At 41.2% G+C, this 19,871-nt stretch overlaps 1 protein-coding gene across 3 annotated transcripts in view; it reads left to right on the top strand.

The window, feature by feature from the left end:
• The window catches only part of zmat4a (zinc finger, matrin-type 4a), a 376,811-nt gene that overhangs the window by 301,072 nt on the left and 55,868 nt on the right, over positions 1-19,871 (top strand). For all 3 annotated transcript variants that reach the window (XR_004560878.1, XM_034171037.1, XM_034171036.1), the window contains exon 6: positions 6,648-6,744. Coding sequence is in view for 2 of the 3 variants with exons in the window: in XM_034171037.1 (XP_034026928.1) it covers positions 6,648-6,744 (97 nt within the window). In the remaining variant the exon portion in view is untranslated. The remainder of the gene's footprint in view (positions 1-6,647; positions 6,745-19,871) is intronic.

Below are 19,871 nucleotides of genomic sequence, written 5' to 3'. Positions count from 1 at the left end.
CGACACGCATGTGTTGTGGACAGTGCACCACAGCACAGAGACCACATCATATGGAACAGAACTCACGTGGGTGACGTGACGGTCAGATCGCCCGCTGTGTGTTCTGATCTGATGGTCCATTTCAACCTGGGGGGCTGTCAGTGTCTGCTCCGTGCACGCGCTCGCTTGCTGCAGCTTGTTGCCACCACGACAACATATGTTTATATTTATGTCCACGTAAGTGCAGCAATCAGACACACACGCCTCACAGTGGACAGTTGTTGGTCACTGTCCAAACACAGTAGGTGTTGTGTAGCTGGAATGTCCAGCATGACAGATCTCCACAGCGACTTCTGTCCGAAGCCACGCCTCCCGTGAGTGGAGCACGCACACCCACGTGTCAGTGTATGCGTTTGCAAAGTCACACTCGTGGGGAACTTAGACAAATTTCACAGCAGTACGACAGTGATTGTATGCGGTCTGTTGTCGTACCAAGAGTGCGACTGGCCACACATTTTCTAAGTGCCATGCAAGCGGTGTTAGGTGTTCCTGCGTCATGCGCACTATGTGTGAAAGACGCACGATAAGCATGAAAGATCCAATGAAAGACTCGTTAGCAGGCTTTTAATGAGCCTTTCATTGGATTCAGGTGTGTTGGAGCGGGAGATAACTAAGAGTATCAGGAAGGTAGCTCTCGAGGACTGAACTTGAGCACCCCTGAAATACATGGTTTGCACATGATTCCTGCATCATGCACACTAAATGTGCACTTCGTCCAAACTTTGCATTATGTGTGATGGGGCCCTAAAAAATGAATAGAGTGCAAACAACGTTGCTAATTTAGACTGTATGTAGAGTCCATATCAGGTCTGATTACAAAACATCTTTGTTCCTGTTGGACATTGTGAGTCTGTGTGGCCCCAGTTGTTGATGTCATCTGCAGGGTTCAGGTCACACTGTGTCCATTCATTTAGTATGTAGTGCCAGACTCCAAGGTCCCATGTCCCAGTCTCAGCAGTAGTAGAGAGCAGAATCAGTCGACCAGAACTAACAGCGCCTAAAGCATTAGTTCACCAGCAGTAAATCAACAGAGAAGCACTAATGCAGTCCCCGGCAGCTAGACCCATGCTTCACTAACAGACCCAGAATTTAGATATAATGAGGCTGGACCTGCCCCATTATTAATGGCACAATTTAAAAAAGAGAGGAGAAATGGCTCAACACTACGTGTGTAGGTATGCTAGCCATACTAAAGGGAAAACAGATGAGTCTTTAATCTAGACTTGAATGAATCCAGAGAATCACTGTTTTATCTGAGCAGTCATATTGTTCCACAGAATAGGTGCACGATAAGAGAAAGCTCTGTGGCCTACTTACTTCTTTTTAACCTTAGTGACACATTGTAAAGGCCCCCTGACACAAGCATGACTTTGATTCACGCACTTGCACGCCTGTTGTTGTGACGATCCCACCCACTGTGTTCCCAGCTGGACGCTGTGCTTTGTTTCACCGCCTGCCACAAGCTCTCCGCTGGATGCTACATATATAAAATTATTATTTTGTGGCAGGTTAATCATTTTCTCTGCAAATTGGCTGCTGAAAATGGCTCTAATCTCTTCCTGAATCACAGAAGAGCGTTGCACCTGGAGCCGTTTATGTGCGCGCGTTCCTAACTAGCTGGAGAAAGCATTTGGAGCCGTATAAAAAGGTAATTATTTGTCATGTTTACATTGTCACGGCTTGGTAAAACAGTTGCATGTTCTTTCCTTCTTGTGTGTAGCTGTTAAAGTATGTTTATAACAGATTTAATATCTTTAATAATTCTTCAGAGGAGCTGCACTCTGATGCGATCCGCTGACGTCACCACTCGCTCTGTTCACTTCTTCTTTACTCAGCTTGACTAGCTGCATGTCGTATTGGCGATTAGATCACACCCTGTAGCAAAACATTTATGCGTGAAGGATTTTTTGAACATTTCAAAATTGTCTTTGCGCAATTCCACACGCCGGCACCCCTCTCATGTTTAGTCTGCACCCGTTAAAGATGAGTTTACTCTCCCTCACAACACAGTTCGTGCAAGTGTGTGAATCAAAGTCATGCTCGTGTCAGGGGGCCTTTATTTTGCATCCTGAGAATGCACAGCACGGGTCGGTACATAGGGTTTAATTAGGTTGACTAGGTAGGAAGGCGCTAGTCTGTGAATGATTTTGTACGTTAGTAACAAAACCTTAAAATCAGACCTTGCAGAGACGGAAGCCAGTGAAGAGAGGTCAAAATTGGGGTGATGTGGTTAAACCTTCTGCTTCCACTCAAAGTTGTAGCAGCAGCATTTTGAACCCGTTGGAGACTTCTAATGCTGGACTGCGGTAAGCCAGAGAATAGGACATTGCAATAATACAGTTCAGAAGAGACAATGGGATGGATCAGAGTCTCTGCATCAGCCATAGACAGGATGGCATGAATCCTCACTACATTACGGATTAGAGAACTCTCCAGTGTAATTCCACAGACAGTGCAGAATCGATGATTACCCCGAGATTTTTTTAATTTGTCACTTTGGTATTAACATTGTGACCACCTGCCTAATGTTGTGTAACTACCCCTTTTACCACCAAAACAACCCTGGCCAATTGAGGCATGGTATCTGGCACCAAGACGTTAGCAATAGATCCAGTCTGATGGTTCAGACCTCATGGGCCAGACTTTGCACTACACACACATCAGGGTGCCATGGCCACCCATGAACGTGTAGCCAATTCACCAGTTTTCCTTCATTAGACTGCTTTTGGTAGATATTGACTACTATAGACCAGAAACACTGTAAAAAGAGCTACAGTTTTGGAGGTGCTCTGGCCCTATCGTGTGGACATCACAGTATCTTTCTGTGTCCTATTTTTCTTGCGGCCAATACATAAACTTTGAGGACTTCCTAATATATCTCACTCACTGACTGGTGCCATTTGAACAAGCTAATCAATACTATTCACTTCACCTCTCAGTGGTCACAGTGATATGGCTTATCAGTGTAAATTAATGTATGCTCGGAAACACAGGAGCATCCTGGACTTTGTCAAAGAAAACTGAGTTCACGTTCTGACCATATTCGGGTGATGGAGTAAGTGGAATTGAAGTGGTTCAGTGCTTTGACTGTGAGAGTGACAGGTGCAATACATCATCACTGCGGGTGGGATGCATGTGCCACCAATTGTGTGAATGTCTATTTGTCACACTGTGGTAACAGTGCCTCAGATACATCAGGAGGAAGGTCACATGCAGCTGATGATGGCACTACTGCCACCAGAGAACTTAACTGGTGTGGCCATAGAACTGATCCAGTACAAAGAGCAGAAGGAACCAATGCTGTCAGTATGTATGCTATATTTACATTTTCAAACTGTTTGTTTTTTTTTTTTTGCTTTCGCTTTTGATGGTCTGTGTGCTTATTACCCTGTGTGCTGCTATACAATGCTGCTAGAACCTCAATTTCCCTGAGCTAGTCTTCCCAAAGGATCAATAAAGTTCTATCTAATCTAGTCTAATCTAATCTAATCTGAACAGAATTAACCTAGCAAGTATGTTGCCATTGTCAAGTGTTAAAATATGACCTATTAAGCTTTAATAAATCTTGCCATGTCTCACACAGTTCTCCATGTCTGTGTACCCATTCAACCAAACAGTTAACAAGAAGGTGGAACGTTTTCACCGCCAGCTCCAACAAAGATCGTCAACAAAGCTCCCACTTTTCTATAGGAATACATACTTCCCATGGACACTGCACTAGTTACCATAGATTCAGAGGAAAGTTAGTTGAGAAATATATATGATGTAGCCATTGCTTTAAAGTCTATTTCAGTAAGCTTAATGTCTAGCTTTTAGTAGTGATGGCAACGCAATGCCTTCTGTGTCACCAAAGGTTGAACCTAAGGGGTATTTTTTGCGGGGGGGCTCTGTCATTTGTATTTTCCCATTTTCCCCCTAACATAGTTCTTAGATGAGGAATGTTGGCCTTTGTGTTCAACCATTGATAAAGACATCATGTATCATATCCCCAAGGTAGTCAGGTTGATGAGCTAGTTACATTTGGGGAAAATTCGGTAGAAAAATACGCATGATAACTCTGCAGTACTGAATCATGAAAACTTCAGATTTACAACATGGGTTCATCACTTGCGGCACATATCATGACTTGGCTGTTGATATGATAGTTGCAAAAAATGTGTATACTTATGTGAAATTCTTAATTTGGATGTTTCGGCTGGATATTACCAATGCTTAGTAATACGTTTTTACTTATAAAGCCCTTTCAGAGAATTCAAGGTGCTATACATATGGAACCCATAAAAAGTTAAAACCATAAAACAGTAAACATAAAAGGCATAATAAAATAAGACTGACCCTGAAGTAGAATAAGCAGGCTTATAGAATGGATAGATGAAAACTACAAATGAGGACATGAGAACATAAATCAAAAGCATAAATCACAACCTCAAAAGTTATACATCATAGAGAAATAGTACGCCTTAACCCTCTGGGGTCCAATGGAATTTTCCCTATTTACAGTACCTTCAGTAATTCCATTTTAAGATACTTGCATGAAGTATAATGCCCATGCGTTGCATATCAAAATGTTCAGAACAATCAAAATTTTCTGAATGTGAGACATATCTGTCAACATTTCAGTGTGAAGATATAATTATGCTCTAAAACTGAAACGTGAAATGTTTTTAGAAATATTTCAACTCTTTAGAGCATAGGTGTCAAACTGATTCCAGAAAGGGCCAAGAGGGTGCAGGTTTTCTTTGTAACCACCCACTGCACCAGGTGATTTCACTGATTAACTGATTCCATCTGCTCAAAGTGATATCAATCAGTGAAATCACCTGGTGCAGTGGGTGGTTACAAAGAAAACCTGCACCCCCTTGGCCCTTTCTGGAATCAGTGACTACGTTTACATGCCGTTAATATTCGGGATAAGGTCAGTATTCTTAAGCTTAAGCATGTGTTACTCTTGTATACATGATCACTGGTATCATTTGGAATATCCCCATCTAAACAGCGACGCATGGACAATGTCCAGACGCACGGAGAACGTCATGACGCAAATATGCGTCATTTCCGTTTCTTCTTCCTCTTTCTACCATCAATAAAAGACATTATATTCATGTCTTTCACGATACTAATGAAGTATTCGGTTTCCTCCTCGCTCCAAAAGTGTGGTGCTGTGCTGCCGTGTCTGGATTTCGCCATACTTGTTTACCTCTGCTTCTGTGGTTTCTGGAGGGTTGCGTATGCCGCATACAAGTACTTGTAGTTGCTGTACTCAAAAGACCAAGATTCCTTGCGGATAGGACATGCGCAGAACACAAAATAATGTTCCTTTCTATGGGGATATCCCAATGCGCGTTTATATGACCTGATATTCGGGTCATATTCAGGTCATACAGCGGTCATATTCGGGTTTTAAAAACCCGAATATGAGCATATTCAGGTTTTTGCGGGTGTTTACATGGCCGTGCGCAACTGGGTTATTGCTAATATTCCAGTTATGAAAGGGTTATTGGCTGCATGTAAACGTAGTCACTTTGACACCTATGCTTTAGAGAAAATACACTTTCATGTGCACTTATTCACTTATCCACTCCTTCCACAAGGCGGGCTCACAGGCGAATGACGCAACCGACAGGCGTGGAAAAACTCACGCATGCGCACGAAGGTTCAAGCTTGGCTGACGTAAAAACATATGAATCAAATCCATATAGTTTTTGAAAAAAATAAAAAGGACCGTTACTTTATGGACAGACCTCGTATATGTATATAAAAAAACAGACCAGTGTATATTAAATGTCCAAAATGAAAATATGTAATTTCTCATATTGAGTGAAAATGCTGTCTATCAATGTACATTACCCAAAATTTTGAGTGACTGATATAAAATGACACTAAAGACTGCATAATACATATCAAGCTTCATTCATTCATTCCATTCATGTTCCATTTTTTTGTACATATGTGCTCATTCGTATCCATCTCTGATGTTCACTTTTGTACCAGAAATAACTAATGGAGGGGGATTTATGATAATTTTGAAATTGTAAGACTAATGTACAGTCACTTTTACCAAACAGAAAAAATGTGTACTGATAAACTCTGTTTTAGAACAGAGTAAAAGTGTTTTTATAAGTTTGAATTTCTTAGGTCTCAGTGGAACCTTCTGGCCAACAGGTAATTTCAAATGAGGCACTTGACAGTCCAAAAACTCCTGTGGAACTTGACCCATCTAAGGACTCTGATCTCAAACTAGGGGGCTCTAAGACTGGGAAACTGAGAAGTACATGAAGTACATGTTGAGCATTATAAAGTGGATGCATAAATAAACACTTTCGAAAGATAAATCAAGCAGGTGTATCGGTTCTCAGATTCAGCCATGAATTCAGCCATGAACTCTATTTCCGTGTAGCTCCAATGTATTTCCCAGTGATTCACGTGAAGCCCTGGTCACCTTAGTCTGTCTTAAACACAAAGACAGATGCCCGCCTCAGACTGAACTGTATTTGTACCAGGAAACTTCATTCTGCATGAGAGCAGTGCAGGTTTCACCGACTGTGTAGTAATGTGTAGTAAATTATCTCCTGTCTGTATGGATTTAATACTATTATGTCCTGTTCCAGGTCTGAAGCGAAGCTACACCTGTGAAGTGTGCAGTGTGACGCTGAACTCGGTGGCACAGTACCATGCACATTTGCAAGGCTCAAAGCATCAAAACAAGTGAGTCAGTCACACGGCGAAATGCTACACAACCTATTTGACAAGAGTTATGTTGTGTGCTCTCCTTTGAACTGTGGCCTTGAAACCTGCTTCTTTAGATAAAGCCCGTTTTTCACCGCATGAATAAAAAAATGATATGAATATTGAACAGGGCCATGTTGCTGAGACAGAAGTATCACTAATGCTTGTTTTGCTGAGGACATTTTGCCCCTCTATGGTTACACTTTCAGGGGTTAATAAATCTCTGAGCCTTATTGTGTTTGTACACTGTTCCTGACTCTTGGCTCTGGTGATTTCAGGAGCCAATGAGTCCACAATCAACTAGATAGTATCTGGTTGCTAAGCTCTGAGCTGGGACCGTTGTGAGCAATTTCTGTGGTTATCACAAGAGCTGGACATCAGCCATTTTCCGGCAGATTTCACTTTTAACAAGATATTTTGTCATGGAAAGCCGCGCGGAGGCTTCACGCGTCAGGACCGATTCGCTGATCGAGCGAGACAAAGGAACACCTCCATTTCGGAGTGTCAGAGGACAAGTTGGGACATGCCTATCTCGGCTTTCAATGCTTACCAGCCCAGTGAGTGAGTATAAGAGAAATTGTGGAGAGCTGGGCATGTCCCAACTTGTCCCCTGGCACTCCGAAACGGAGGTGTTCCTTTGTCTCGCTCGATCAGCGAATCGGTCCTGACGTGCGAAGCCTCCGCGCAGCTTTCCATGACAAAATCTCTTGTTAAAAGTGAAATCTGCCGGAAAATGGCTGATGTCCAGCTCTTGTGATAACCACAGAAATTGCTCACAACGGTCCCAGCTCCACAGAGCCATCCGTTTAGAAATTATGTGGTGTTTTCTGCCTCTCGATGGCGGCTTGGAGTGCAGCGCGCCGTGCGCCATTGTGGGGTGTCCTTAAAGCTGTAGTAACACTCTTTATTCTCTGTGAAACCTGTAAAATTTTCACCGAAAGCCAGATAAATTTTTCGAATGGTTTCCAGCTGCTTGTCTCTAACAGTTTCTGAAAAAATTCTGATGGAAAAAAAGCCCAAATCATTCCGGCATTTCCTGACAATGAAAATCCGACGAGGGAGCTGGACCACTCCTTCCACAAGGCGTGCTCACAGGCGAACGATGCAACCGACAGGCGTGGAAAAACTCACGCATGCGCACGAAGGTTCAAGCTTGGCTGACGTAAAAACATATGAATCAAATCCATATAGTTTTTGAAAAAATAAAAAGGTCGGATTCTTTTCTCACAGACCTCGTATATCAGTGTTTCCTGATTTTGAAATCTATCTTCTCAAAACAGTGCAACATTTTTCTCATTAATATAAAAGCAGCCATTAGAGTCCAGTCAATATGGATTTTTTTTGGGGGGGGGGGGGGGGTGCAATACAGATATTAAAGAGGAAATGTATATGATCCACATATATCTGCCAAAATAGATACATTAAAAAATGGCAATGATTTCTCACATTTCATTGTCTAACCCTTTGACAAATAAATATAGTTGAGGCTTGATGTTTTACAGTTTAAACATGAACTTCATTGCCAATAAATATAGCCAATTTGTGTCACGCTGCCTTCACCTGGATTGGCAGTCCAACACTCAACTTTTTCCAAAAAAGTGACTTGTCCTCTATTCCGGCTCTGCCTAGCTGGCAGCATAGCAACCACTTGTCTTTTGTTGCTATAAAACACTCATCCTGATTGGAAATGAAAGGCAGCTGGTCGCTTGTCCTCTGTGCCTTGTAGCTAATGTGAACAAAGGGTCCCAGCCATGCCTGACAGCATCATAAATTGCACCATTGGGGGTGCCCTCTCCTGGACCAACTATGTAATAACACCATTTCAGACAGCCAAGGTGGTTTTTCTGCATTGTTTTTTCTATTAAATAAAAGTTTTTCATATCTGCAAAAATGTTCATGAAAGGTTCATATTGGCTGATATTATCGACCATCAATATATCTGTTGGGCTATAATTTTGATGTTTCTGCCAATAACTTTCCCACTCTGTACTCAAGAGAAATTCTCTCTGTTTTATTGGAAACATAAAATGGAAATGAGCTGCTTTAATGAAACTTTCCTTCTGAAGGAAAATGTCCAAAAATGTGCTTTTTTTTACATTAACCCTGCATCAGCCTTAGACAGTGGTGGGCACAGCTAACCAGAAAGAGCTTTGATAACTGCTAATCTGCAGACTGAAAAGTTAACTTTTATAAAGTTGAACCGAAAAATCCCTAAGAAATTTAGCGGAAGTCACAGATAAAAACTAAACCAATAACTTTCAGTATTGACATCAGTACATGGCAGTGACTGACACAAGAATGAGTCAGTGCTTGTATCTCAGATTGGCCTTCTCTCATCAAAAGAGACCCGGTGATCAGAGAGAAAGCAAGAAGAAAAAAAAGATAATTTCTCTTCATACCATATAGACCTGCTGATTATTTCACTGGAGTCTTGCACAGGCAGACAGTTTTGACTTATGGTTCTAATTTTCAACAAACTAATTCCGGACATCAAATCTGTTGTTTTACAAAATGCAAATATCACCTATATGTTTTAGTTTTAAAGGAATGCACTAATTTAGAAGGTTTTAGCGTTTAGATACACATGCTGCATTGCATTATGGGTATATTAGTTTCCTGACGTCAGTGGTTGGCTGGTCGGTATAGCACACAGTTACTGAAACGTGTGGTGGGTTTTACAAATAAATCTATTGTTGTTATGTTATTTTTTTCATTTGTAAAAAAAAAAAAGGCAATTTGAAAACTGAAAATTCTGTTTAAGTCCTTCATCACTTTTAGTGAATGTGTGGCTGCTCACACTGCCATGAACGCTGCCATCTACTGGCAGTAGATGGCAGAGTAAAACACAAAAGAAGCATGTTAACAGTGAGAAGAGTGCTCAGAATCTAACTGTCTAAACATGACTGGAATTATGAAAAAGGACTTATCCTTTAATGAGTTGCAATTAAAATGTCAGTTTCTGTCAACGACCGCACGCAATTTCCAGCAGACTGACATCTTTCAAACCGAATCCTGCATCTTACACTAAACATGACCTACAGTTGTATGCAGATTTATTTTTTCATGCATGTGCTTGGCGAAAAATTGCTCTTGCAGAGGTCATCTGGCCGCAGTAGTTCCAGTAAGAGCAGCTGCAAATGGAGTTGGTTTAGTGTGAGCCCTGACCAGGAGGTGTGAATTAATGCTGACATGGTGCATGTCCTGGAATTAAATTCCCTTTGGGGCACTTTGTATTTGCAGACATTTACAGAGATGGTAACATGGGGAGAAGTGACGTGCCATTTAACAGTGGCGTGCCTTAAGGCGGGGACACCTGCGCCACTTAGCTGATGTGTGTGGCTTTTTGTGCCGATCCCTCCTCTCTCCTTACTATTGCACCACATCCACCTGTATCAGGGATGGATAATTCCAGCCACACATAACCAACGCGTGGATTCCAGCCACATTTCCAACCATTATGTCTCAAGACTGTGATTTCATTCATGTGGGAGACTTTATGGAGACAGTAAAGGCTTTTTTGATTTTATAAAACTCCACACAGAAGCTACAAATTTTTACAAATCTACACATTTGACATCTCTGGTTTTCAACAATGCAGAGAGATTTACAGTTGTGCTCCTAAGTTTACATACCCTGGCAGAATTTTTGATTTTATGTCCATTTTTCAGAGAACATGAATGATAACAGAAAAACTTTTTCGTCACTCGTGTTTAGTGGTTGCGTGAAGCAGTGTTAGATAGGACAAGATTAAAGTACATCTCATTTAAGTGTTGTTTGGTATGAAAGCCATGACTCCCAGCTTTGCTAAAAGCTTCATTAAGATTACATTTTGCCGTTGCAGCTCATCAAGAAATTGTAGCACAGTGCTATAATATTAAAGATAATTTTTCATTTGGCTTCTCCAAAGTGCAAAGTAATTTTATAGTCATTATTGACTTGATAAAACCATTCACTGCATGAATGATTCGGGAATTACAGCCATTTTTATACAGCTTTAAACATTAAACCTCAATATGAGGGTTAGTTTTAATAAAAATCATCACTTTTAAAGTCTGTTTTCTTTATAGTGCAGCAGATAACTGACACAATCCTTCACTTGGTGATGCAAGCATCAGATTTGACATGAATGTTCTTCATAAATCAGTTTTTGAGAAAAAAGTGCTGGACACTTGAAAATCCAATATGGCGGCCAGGTAGGGGTCAATGAAGAATTGCACAGGGGTCAAAATCTAAAAATGCTCCAATCATATTGAAAGCTATACCACATTATGTGTCTGGTCACAAAGATTGCAAAAAGGTATAGTTTGGATGATCGATGACTGAATGTTCTGGAGTTATGGGGTAAAAAACAGCAGAATATGGAAATAGTTTTGACTATGTTGAATGCTTTGTTTGCAAAGTAAATGTCAAACAATGTCGATGTCCACTGGATTCTATGGCATGTGACAGATGTTACCCTGTAACGTGACAACTGAGCATGACACATGGTGCAAACTATTCCTTTTTGAAACCCTATTAACTCAACCAATAATTTGCACCACGTTTTACTAAAACTGGGGCAACTTTAACTTGTGACCCCTGTACAAACTGAAACTGACAGTCGTAGATCGCACAAATTATACCCTTTTGGAATTGTTATGATTAGACAAATAACATGGTATAGGTTTCAATATGATTGAAGCATTTTTAGATTTTGACCCCTGTGTAATTCTTCATTGACCCCTACCTGGCCACCATATTGGATTTTCAAGTGGCCAGCACTTTTTTCTCAAACACTGATTTATGAAGAACATTCATGTCAAATCTGATGCTTGCATCACCAAGTGAACAATTCTGGCAAGAAATCATGCTTATCTGCTTCACTATTAGACAACACAAGGGACTGACACATGATGTCATTTCCCCTCCTCTCTAACCTCAGGCGCGAGACATCACGTCGTTCTCTGTCGGGTGTCTCTGATACTGTGCCTGAAATGCGTCCATTACGCGTGAATTTGAATTTGAATTGACACGATTACCAGTCAACTTATAATCCAGTGGGACTTCATATGCGCATGCTCCACCTCTTCTTTTTTTGTGGGAATGTTACAGCAAAACAGGCAGGACTGGCATATATTCTACAGTGTTGCATTTTGAGTCGTTTTCAGATATTTCTCAAAATGGTTACGGAACACTTTTAAAAGTGACAAAGAAAATCTGCTTCTGTTTTGTCAAGGGCATAGACCAGAGGTCTTCATCTCGTTCCAGAAAGGGTGAGAGGGTGAATGTTTTCTTGGCAGCCACCTGCTCCACCAGGTGATTCACTTTGAGCAGATGGAATCAGTTAATCAGTGACGTCACCCGGTGGAGCGAGTGGTTGCAAAGAAAACCTGCACCCTCTCGGCCCTTTCTGGAATTTGTTGAAGACCGGTGCTATAGACCATATATTTTTGTAGTTGTGCATCTCCCCAGCCTATCTGTGGTCAGCATATGTGTGTGATGCGTGTCAGTGTGAAAAGGGTCACAGATGCACACTAAATTAAGAAACCGTGTACACTCAACCTAGTAGAGGCAGGAGGAAATTCAGTTTACATCCACAAGGAGAGACCAAATTACTGGCTCATGATAGTTGTAGTAATGAGAAGCATGATCGATAGCCCTCTAACGAGCCTGCTGTGTGAGTACGACGTCCCCGATGGTTTAAACTCTCTGATTTGCAGCTGGCACCCAAAGCAGGAAACTGGAGCCTAATTGGTGAAGCCTCCAGATTTTCACATTTGATTTAACGTTGTGTCTTCTTTCTCTGCCTCTCTCGCTCTCTTCAGAAATACATTCCATTCTTAGCTCCTCAGGTTCCTAACCTGATGAAGAGGCTGCATGGTTTTGCAGGTATTGGGTGTAAAAGTGACGCTGTCTCTGCTGACAAAAATAGCCTTGTGTGCTTTCCATTTGGGAACAGAGATGGAAGTCATGGAGTGCTGAGTGCAGCACAGATTCCAAGAGATTAGGGGTGAAGTATTGATTTTTTTTTTTTTTTTTTTGTATTTTACTGATTGCATCAATGTTTATAGTCAGACAAGACTTTCTGGTTATGAAGAAAACTGTGGTTACATTGAATCTTCTCAGACATTCATCCAGATGTCTGCCTAGATTGTTGCAACTTGTTCCAAAAGCCCTATTTAACACCAGCTGCTTTGCTAGTATCTAACATCATCCCTCTACCTTAAGAAGACAGACCTTGATGTTCAATAGCGCATAGTGCAGTTGATGTAGGAAAGGGTGAAAGGTACTCCAACACTTTGAACAACTACAACAGAATGCAGTAGTACCATTCTGTGATTAAAAATGTGCTTCAGTATTACTACTACTTCATGACAGGAATTATTAAAAATCTCAAATTCAATTCAGTTCAATTTATTTCATCTATATAGCACCAAATTACAACAAAGCTGCATCAAGGTGCTTCACACAAGTAAGGTCTAACCTTACTAACCCCTAGAGCAAGCACACAGGTGGCAGTGGTAAGGAAAAACTCCCTCTGAGGAGACTGAGCAAGAAACCTCAAGCAGACCAGACTCAAAAGGGTGACCCTCTGCTTGGATCATGCTGTCGACACACCTGACAATACAAATATACAGGAAATTTTGGCAGTCCATGCTGGTGTCCAGGACGGGAGACTAGCTGGTTGGGGAGGGCGGTTGGGTCCACAGATCCTGTCTATGTCTTGACCATTACAGAAGAAGACACCCACTCCCACTTGTGGATGGAGCTGCACCTTTGACAGAGAGAAAAAACAGAATCAGGAAGCAGAAAGACAATAAATAAGGTATAATTTGTCAACATTAAGCAACAAGAAAAAATTCTGTTGTACCTGTTCAGCGTATCTGAGCGCGACTGCTTCAAAATATCTCATACCTGTAGGTCACAACTCTGGTACCTGTAGCCTACCTTAGCGCAATTGCAGTTGGGGAATATCCGACACCCTTTATATGAGGTGTAATCCGAGTGCTGTGTCAGGTGCACAGCATAAAGGGGTTGCCTTTAGTCTCTTAATTTATCATTAGTCTGTTTTAAGTGTGAGAATAATTGACCAATCAGTGTCATTTGTTGTTAGCTGTAGGCTGGCTTTACACCGGGCAACTTTCACGCAACTTTAGTTTCTTGAAATGTAGGTGAAATTAAATGGCTGTTGACTTGAGTGGTGTAAAGTTCTCTGCAACACACTTCAAACTTGTGTGAAACTCAGGCCAAAACACTCAACTTTATGAAAATACATTCATGCAATAAAAAGTCAAAACACTGATAGGGTGACATATGATCACATGAAAGTACTGATGATGCAGTATAACAGCAACCAGCCAACAGCTCAAGAAATTACCATACAACATACAAAAAAGAGAAACAAATGTTCCCAGTGCAAATAAAGTTTGGATGAGAATCAAAGCTGCTTCTAAATTATAATCATATATCAAACTCCAGTTTCATACTGATGTTATTTTTCTTGAAACAAAGGTAGATTGCTCTCATGGGGGGCTCAGTGAATCAAAAACATGTCTGAATTGAAAATGTTATCCAGTGAGAAAATAATCCGATACAAAATAAGATGCAAAGTTGCGAATAGTTAGAGTGACACTTCCAATTTGATATAATCAACTGAGAAAACAAAGTCTAGCGAGCTAACTGAAATGTGTTCCTCAAGACTGGTTATTGTTAATTTCTTTGTGTAGCCGTCAGTGTGCTTGGAAATTATGTTTCATGCAACAAGCTGGGTGAAAGTATCACCTATATAAAGCCAGCCTTAAGAGCTGGGTGTGCTTGCTTATTGCTATTGAGATGGTGGACTCAACTGAGAGGTTTTCAGGCGAGACAACCGATCTATGTGCATAAAATTGGAGCGCTTGAGCGCATCTTTTATAGGAGCAGCCACCAATGCTCCCTGAGGTGAAGCAGCTCCTCGTTCCTGCAACAACTTTTACATCTAATATCCTCTCTCCTATAAGGTGGAGTCCACTGCTTTTGAACATTGTAGGTGGTACGTCTTTGTGATACACACACACACGTGCATACAACAACTTGCCAATGTAAGATCTACCAAAAGCGTAAGATGTTCCTGGATATCCGCAATGTCTTGAATTTCCAAAAAACGTATTTTGTGACACCAAACCAAAGATTTATGCAGATAAAGGGAATAGCATGGAAACATGAAATCTGCTGTCAGTTGTGACTGTTGTTGTAAGATAAAAGTTGTGAAACACTAGGATATATACCCTGCAAAGCTAAAAGTGAATTATTATAAAATAACAATAGTAGCAGTAATTTTATCAGCATTCACAAAGTTTAGCTTACAGCTACAGCTCTTCGCCGCAGATATGATGTCAATATCATGTCGAAAATGCCTTCCAGCCAAACATTTCTTCACGTTTACGAACAGATGGAAGTCCAATGGTGCCAAGTGAGCATAATGTGGTGGGTGTTAAAAGGCTTTGAAGTCACACTCATGAACAGTAGCCTGGCAATGACAGACTTGCAAAGAGGGGTATTATCATGATGAAACAAGATGATTTTTGTCAGCTTTTCTGGGAGTTTTGCCTCCATAACTTGCATAGCTGCTTCAGCAAGTTGGCGTAATATTCCACGTTTCTGATCGGCTACTTTTGGGAGGTAGTTTGTTAAACGTGGTTCGTTAGGATCTGTCCTGGATCAAAGACTCTGTTATTACAAAAGTTAGAGTTTATTAATTCATGTGAAGTCGATCAGATCTGGTTCTCTGATGGACAAAGCTCATGAGATAAGATAAACTTTACTGATCTCACAGAGGAGAAATTCACACGTTACATCAGCTCTTAAGAAAACACACAAGGTGGGTGCAAGTAGAGGAAAATGTTAATCAAACAGCGTGTGCAAGGATAAGCAATGATAATAATACTTGTAACAGTACAAGACATAAGAAATGAGGTAGAAATAGAATATGTGTGTGTGTGTATATATATATATATATATATATATATATATATATATATATACAGGGTTGGGAGGGTTACTTTAAACATGTATTCTGATACAGTTACTAGTTACCTGTTGAAAAATGTAATCAGTAACGTAATCCAAGTACCATAATATTAAAGTAATGTAATTTTATTACTTTCAATTACTTCTGGATTACTCCAGTATCAAATATGCTAATACAGACGAAAGAAACTAAATATAAATAGTCTTGACTACATAGTACAGTTTATTAAGCAAAAATAAAACTGTTTCTTTTACATGGCATGCTCTGTTTTACTTCACATTATGAATTAAGAGCACCACAGTATTGTTTTAAACACACCCAGTGTTCACCTGCTAAATTTTCAACAAAAAATGCCAAACAAATGAAGGATAATGAAAACTCAGGTGTGTGCAAATGAATTTGTAATTAAAAGTGGCTTACAGAACAATATAAAAAACAAAAAAAAAATCTACTACTTTTACTTACTAAAATTATCTTACTTTATTCTTTCACGTAGCATTTGTACCATGTTTAACATATCAGTCCACTTATTGAACTTTCAAAATAAGAACAAAAGCATAATGAAAACCGTTAAGTAAATACTGTCAGTAAGGAGGCGTGATCGCCATTTTAATTCCGGGCATGTTAGTGATTTGCGTGCATAGAAGTTCAAGAAACAGGTGGAATATGCAGGAAAGCTGCGCATGTTGGCAAAGCAATAAACGGAGGAACAAGTGAGACAATATTTCCTTCCATAAGTAAGTGGTTTTGGTTCTTCTTGTCACTTTGTCCGTGATAGTTGGATGATAAACAGCTGTATGTTTCCTGCCGTACCTGTGTCACCCGATGACACGGACCATTAACTCTTCACTTATGTCGAGTTGATATTTTCCACTGCTAGACCAATGTCTAGATAAAATACTTGTCGTTTGTCATTAAAATTGTTCGACAAGACTGGGGATTTTTTTTTTTTTATTTGCACCTTAAAATAATGAGGTTATAATGACCCGCGCTGTGTCGCTCACAGTCACACCCACACATAGAGATGTGTACACACACCACTGACTTCACGAATGAAACTCGGTCAATAAAGGATAATTGTGTAAAAAAAAATATAAATGTATTGTAATGGTTTTAGGAGCCACGCTGCGTCGAACAGAGCAGCTGCTGCAGCAGGACGCCTCGGCTCAGCAGCTTGGACAGCGCAGATCCATGTAACTTTAAACTCTAATATTTGGGAATGTGTGTGTGTGTTAGAGTAAGTTTAATACTTTCCTGACATAATTTAATGTCATTTAATTTTACTAGCTCAATAGGTCAAAATGGCATTTTAACACATATTTTGCGAGCATTTTTCTGAGTGTGTCCAGTCGCGGATCTCCATTGAAAATGCATTAACATCTGTGTAGTTCATCAGTATTTTGCCCAGTTAAGAGACATCAGGTCACTGTTCATGAAGGGACGTTTTCGTTTCAAAGAAAAAAAAAATTATATACAGATAATATCATAAAATGTATTAAAATTGTAATCCTGCGAACTAATCCCCATTTTTACTAAATATACCTGTAATCTGAATACGTCTTTTTTTCTATAACTGAAGCGGAATACAGTTACCTTTTTTTGTATCCTAATTACGTAACGCTGTTACATGTACTCCGTTACTCCCCAAGCCTGTATATATATATATATATATATATATATATATATATATATATATATATATATATATATATATATATATATATATATATATATATATATATATATATATACGAGGTATATTAGAAAACAAACTGACCTTTTTATTTTTTTCAAAAACTATATGGATTTGAATCACGTGCGATTACATCAGACAAGCTTGAACCCTCGTGCGCATGCGTGAGTTTTTTCACACCTGTCGGTTGCGTCATTCGCCTGTGGGCAGGCTTTGAGTGAGCACTGGTCCACCCTTCCCGTCGGAATTCCTTTGTCTGAGAACTTCCTGAGAGAATGGAGCTTTGCTTGATCAAAATTTTTTCAGAAACTGTAAGGCACATTGAAGTGGACACCATTCGAGAAATTCAGACGGTTTTCGGTGAAAATTTTAACGGCTGATGAGAGATTAAGGAGTGTTACTATCGCTGAATACAGCCCTGGGAGAGGAGGGACAGGGTCCGTGGTGCAGTGGAGGTGACCAGGGGGTAGAAGGTGGTGGGTCAGAGGGACTGGAGCGCTGCCTGCTGGAGACATGTGGAGGGCCGGGAGCAGGCGGGGGGGCAGGCGTGGAGGAGCCAAACAGTTAAAGTAACTGTTTAGCTCATCTGCGAACTGAGAATCCTCATCTGCAGTCCTGCTGGCACCCTGCCCAAATCTGGAGGTGGTCTTGAGGCATCTCCACACGTCTCTGACGTTGTTCTGGGCCAGCTGCTCCTCCATCTTCCCTCCATACACCTTCTTGGCTGCACGGATCTTCCACTGGAGTTCCTGTTGGACTCTACACTGCTCCTCTCCGTCTCCCGAGTTGAAAGCCCTCTTCTTCTGGTTCATCAGGGCCTTCAGCTCGGGGGTCACCCAGGGGTGGTTGTTGGGGAAGCACCGTACCCTCCGGGTGGGCACAGTGCTCTCCACACAGAAGTTCATGTAGTCAGTGACACACTGTGTCAGGCCGTTGATGTCTTCACCATAAGAGTTTTGAAACATGCTCCAGTCTGTGGTTCTGAAGCAGCCCCTCAGCCTCTCAGTGGCCTCTTCAGTCCAGAGTTTCACTGACCTTTTCTGCACTGGCTCTCTTCTCACACTGGGTGTGTATTGGGGGAGCAGATAGACGAGGTTGTGATCAGAGCGTCCCAGCGGGGGGAGGGGGATGGAGGTGTAAGCGTCCTCCACATTAGCGTAAAAAAGGTCCAGTATTCTATTGTCCCTGGTTTTACACATGACGTACTGGGTGAATGTGGGGAGGGTGGCGGAGAGGGAGGCCTAATTAACGACTCAGATGATGAGGAAGAGCGCGCGTGGGTATTGCGTCTGCAGCCGCGTGACTGTGCTGTGAATCCACTCACAGGCAGCGGCAGCGTCTGCAGAGGGAGGAATATACGCGCAGAGTGTAATCACACTTCCAAACTCCCATGGGAGATAGCATGGCATCATGCTCACCGCGAGTAGCTCCACGGAGGAGCAGATCTACTCCTTCACGTGAATATGAGCTGTGCTTCACCATCTCTCACTCACATAAATGGCAATCCCCCTCCTCTCTTTTTTCCACTCTCCACCAGCGTCCTGTCCATGTGGATGAGTGTGAAGCCATCCATGTTGATTAAAGAGTCCGGTACATGTTCATCCAACCACGTCTCCGTGAAGCACATGAGACTGCAGTTTTATACAGCCTCTGGAAACGGGTTAGCGCTGATAGCTCCTTGGTCTTGTTGTGGAGAGATCTTATATTCGCCATGACCACAGATGGAATATAAGTCCTTCTCCGCTTTGTCCGGCCACCCCTGCAGCCCCTACGTTTCTTCCGAATGTCTGTAGGTACGTCCGGGTGCTCAGCATAGCGGGGGCCTGGCCTACTGTGCATCGAGTCTCTTAGTCCAAGCAGCTGATCCCAGCTATACACAATGGGACGACCGGAGCTGGAAACAAAGGGATTTCCCCACGCTGCCTCATAAAGTGCAGAAAGCAGAATAAGAATATCACAAAAGTACCAAAAGTGGGTTTCCCATGTGCATACTTGCACAGGGTACCACCCACTGTAAATAAAAACAAATAAGCACCATTAAAAAGTATTTAAAATACCCAAAGTAGGAAAAGAGGGAGCAGAGCTGAAGTAACAGGCTGCTGCTTCAACAGCGCCATCTTGAAGAAAAAAAAAAAAGGGGCTCCATCTGAAAAAGACCCCGAACACAGATGACAGAAATATTTTATACACCGTCAGAGACAATGGGTTGACCCAGATTTTAGTAGTAACCAAGAGCTGTGTGCATGATTAAAAAGTTTGTCATGTTTAGCCCAATTGAAAAGATGTAAAAACAGCGTCTTGGGTTGGTGACTGATTGGTGAATCACCGTTTGCTGTTACATCTTTTCCTATGATAACAAGATAATGAAAGACACTAGCTTTTACAAGATGTACTTTTGGTGTAGATAAAGATTTCAAAAAGAAC

The sequence above is a fragment of the Thalassophryne amazonica genome, chromosome 5 (assembly GCF_902500255.1).
Source record: "Thalassophryne amazonica chromosome 5, fThaAma1.1, whole genome shotgun sequence".
In the NCBI taxonomy this organism is placed as follows: domain Eukaryota; kingdom Metazoa; phylum Chordata; class Actinopteri; order Batrachoidiformes; family Batrachoididae; genus Thalassophryne; species Thalassophryne amazonica.
The sequence above is the reverse complement of the archived record's forward strand: the minus strand, read 5'-3'. Positions and strand labels throughout refer to the sequence as shown.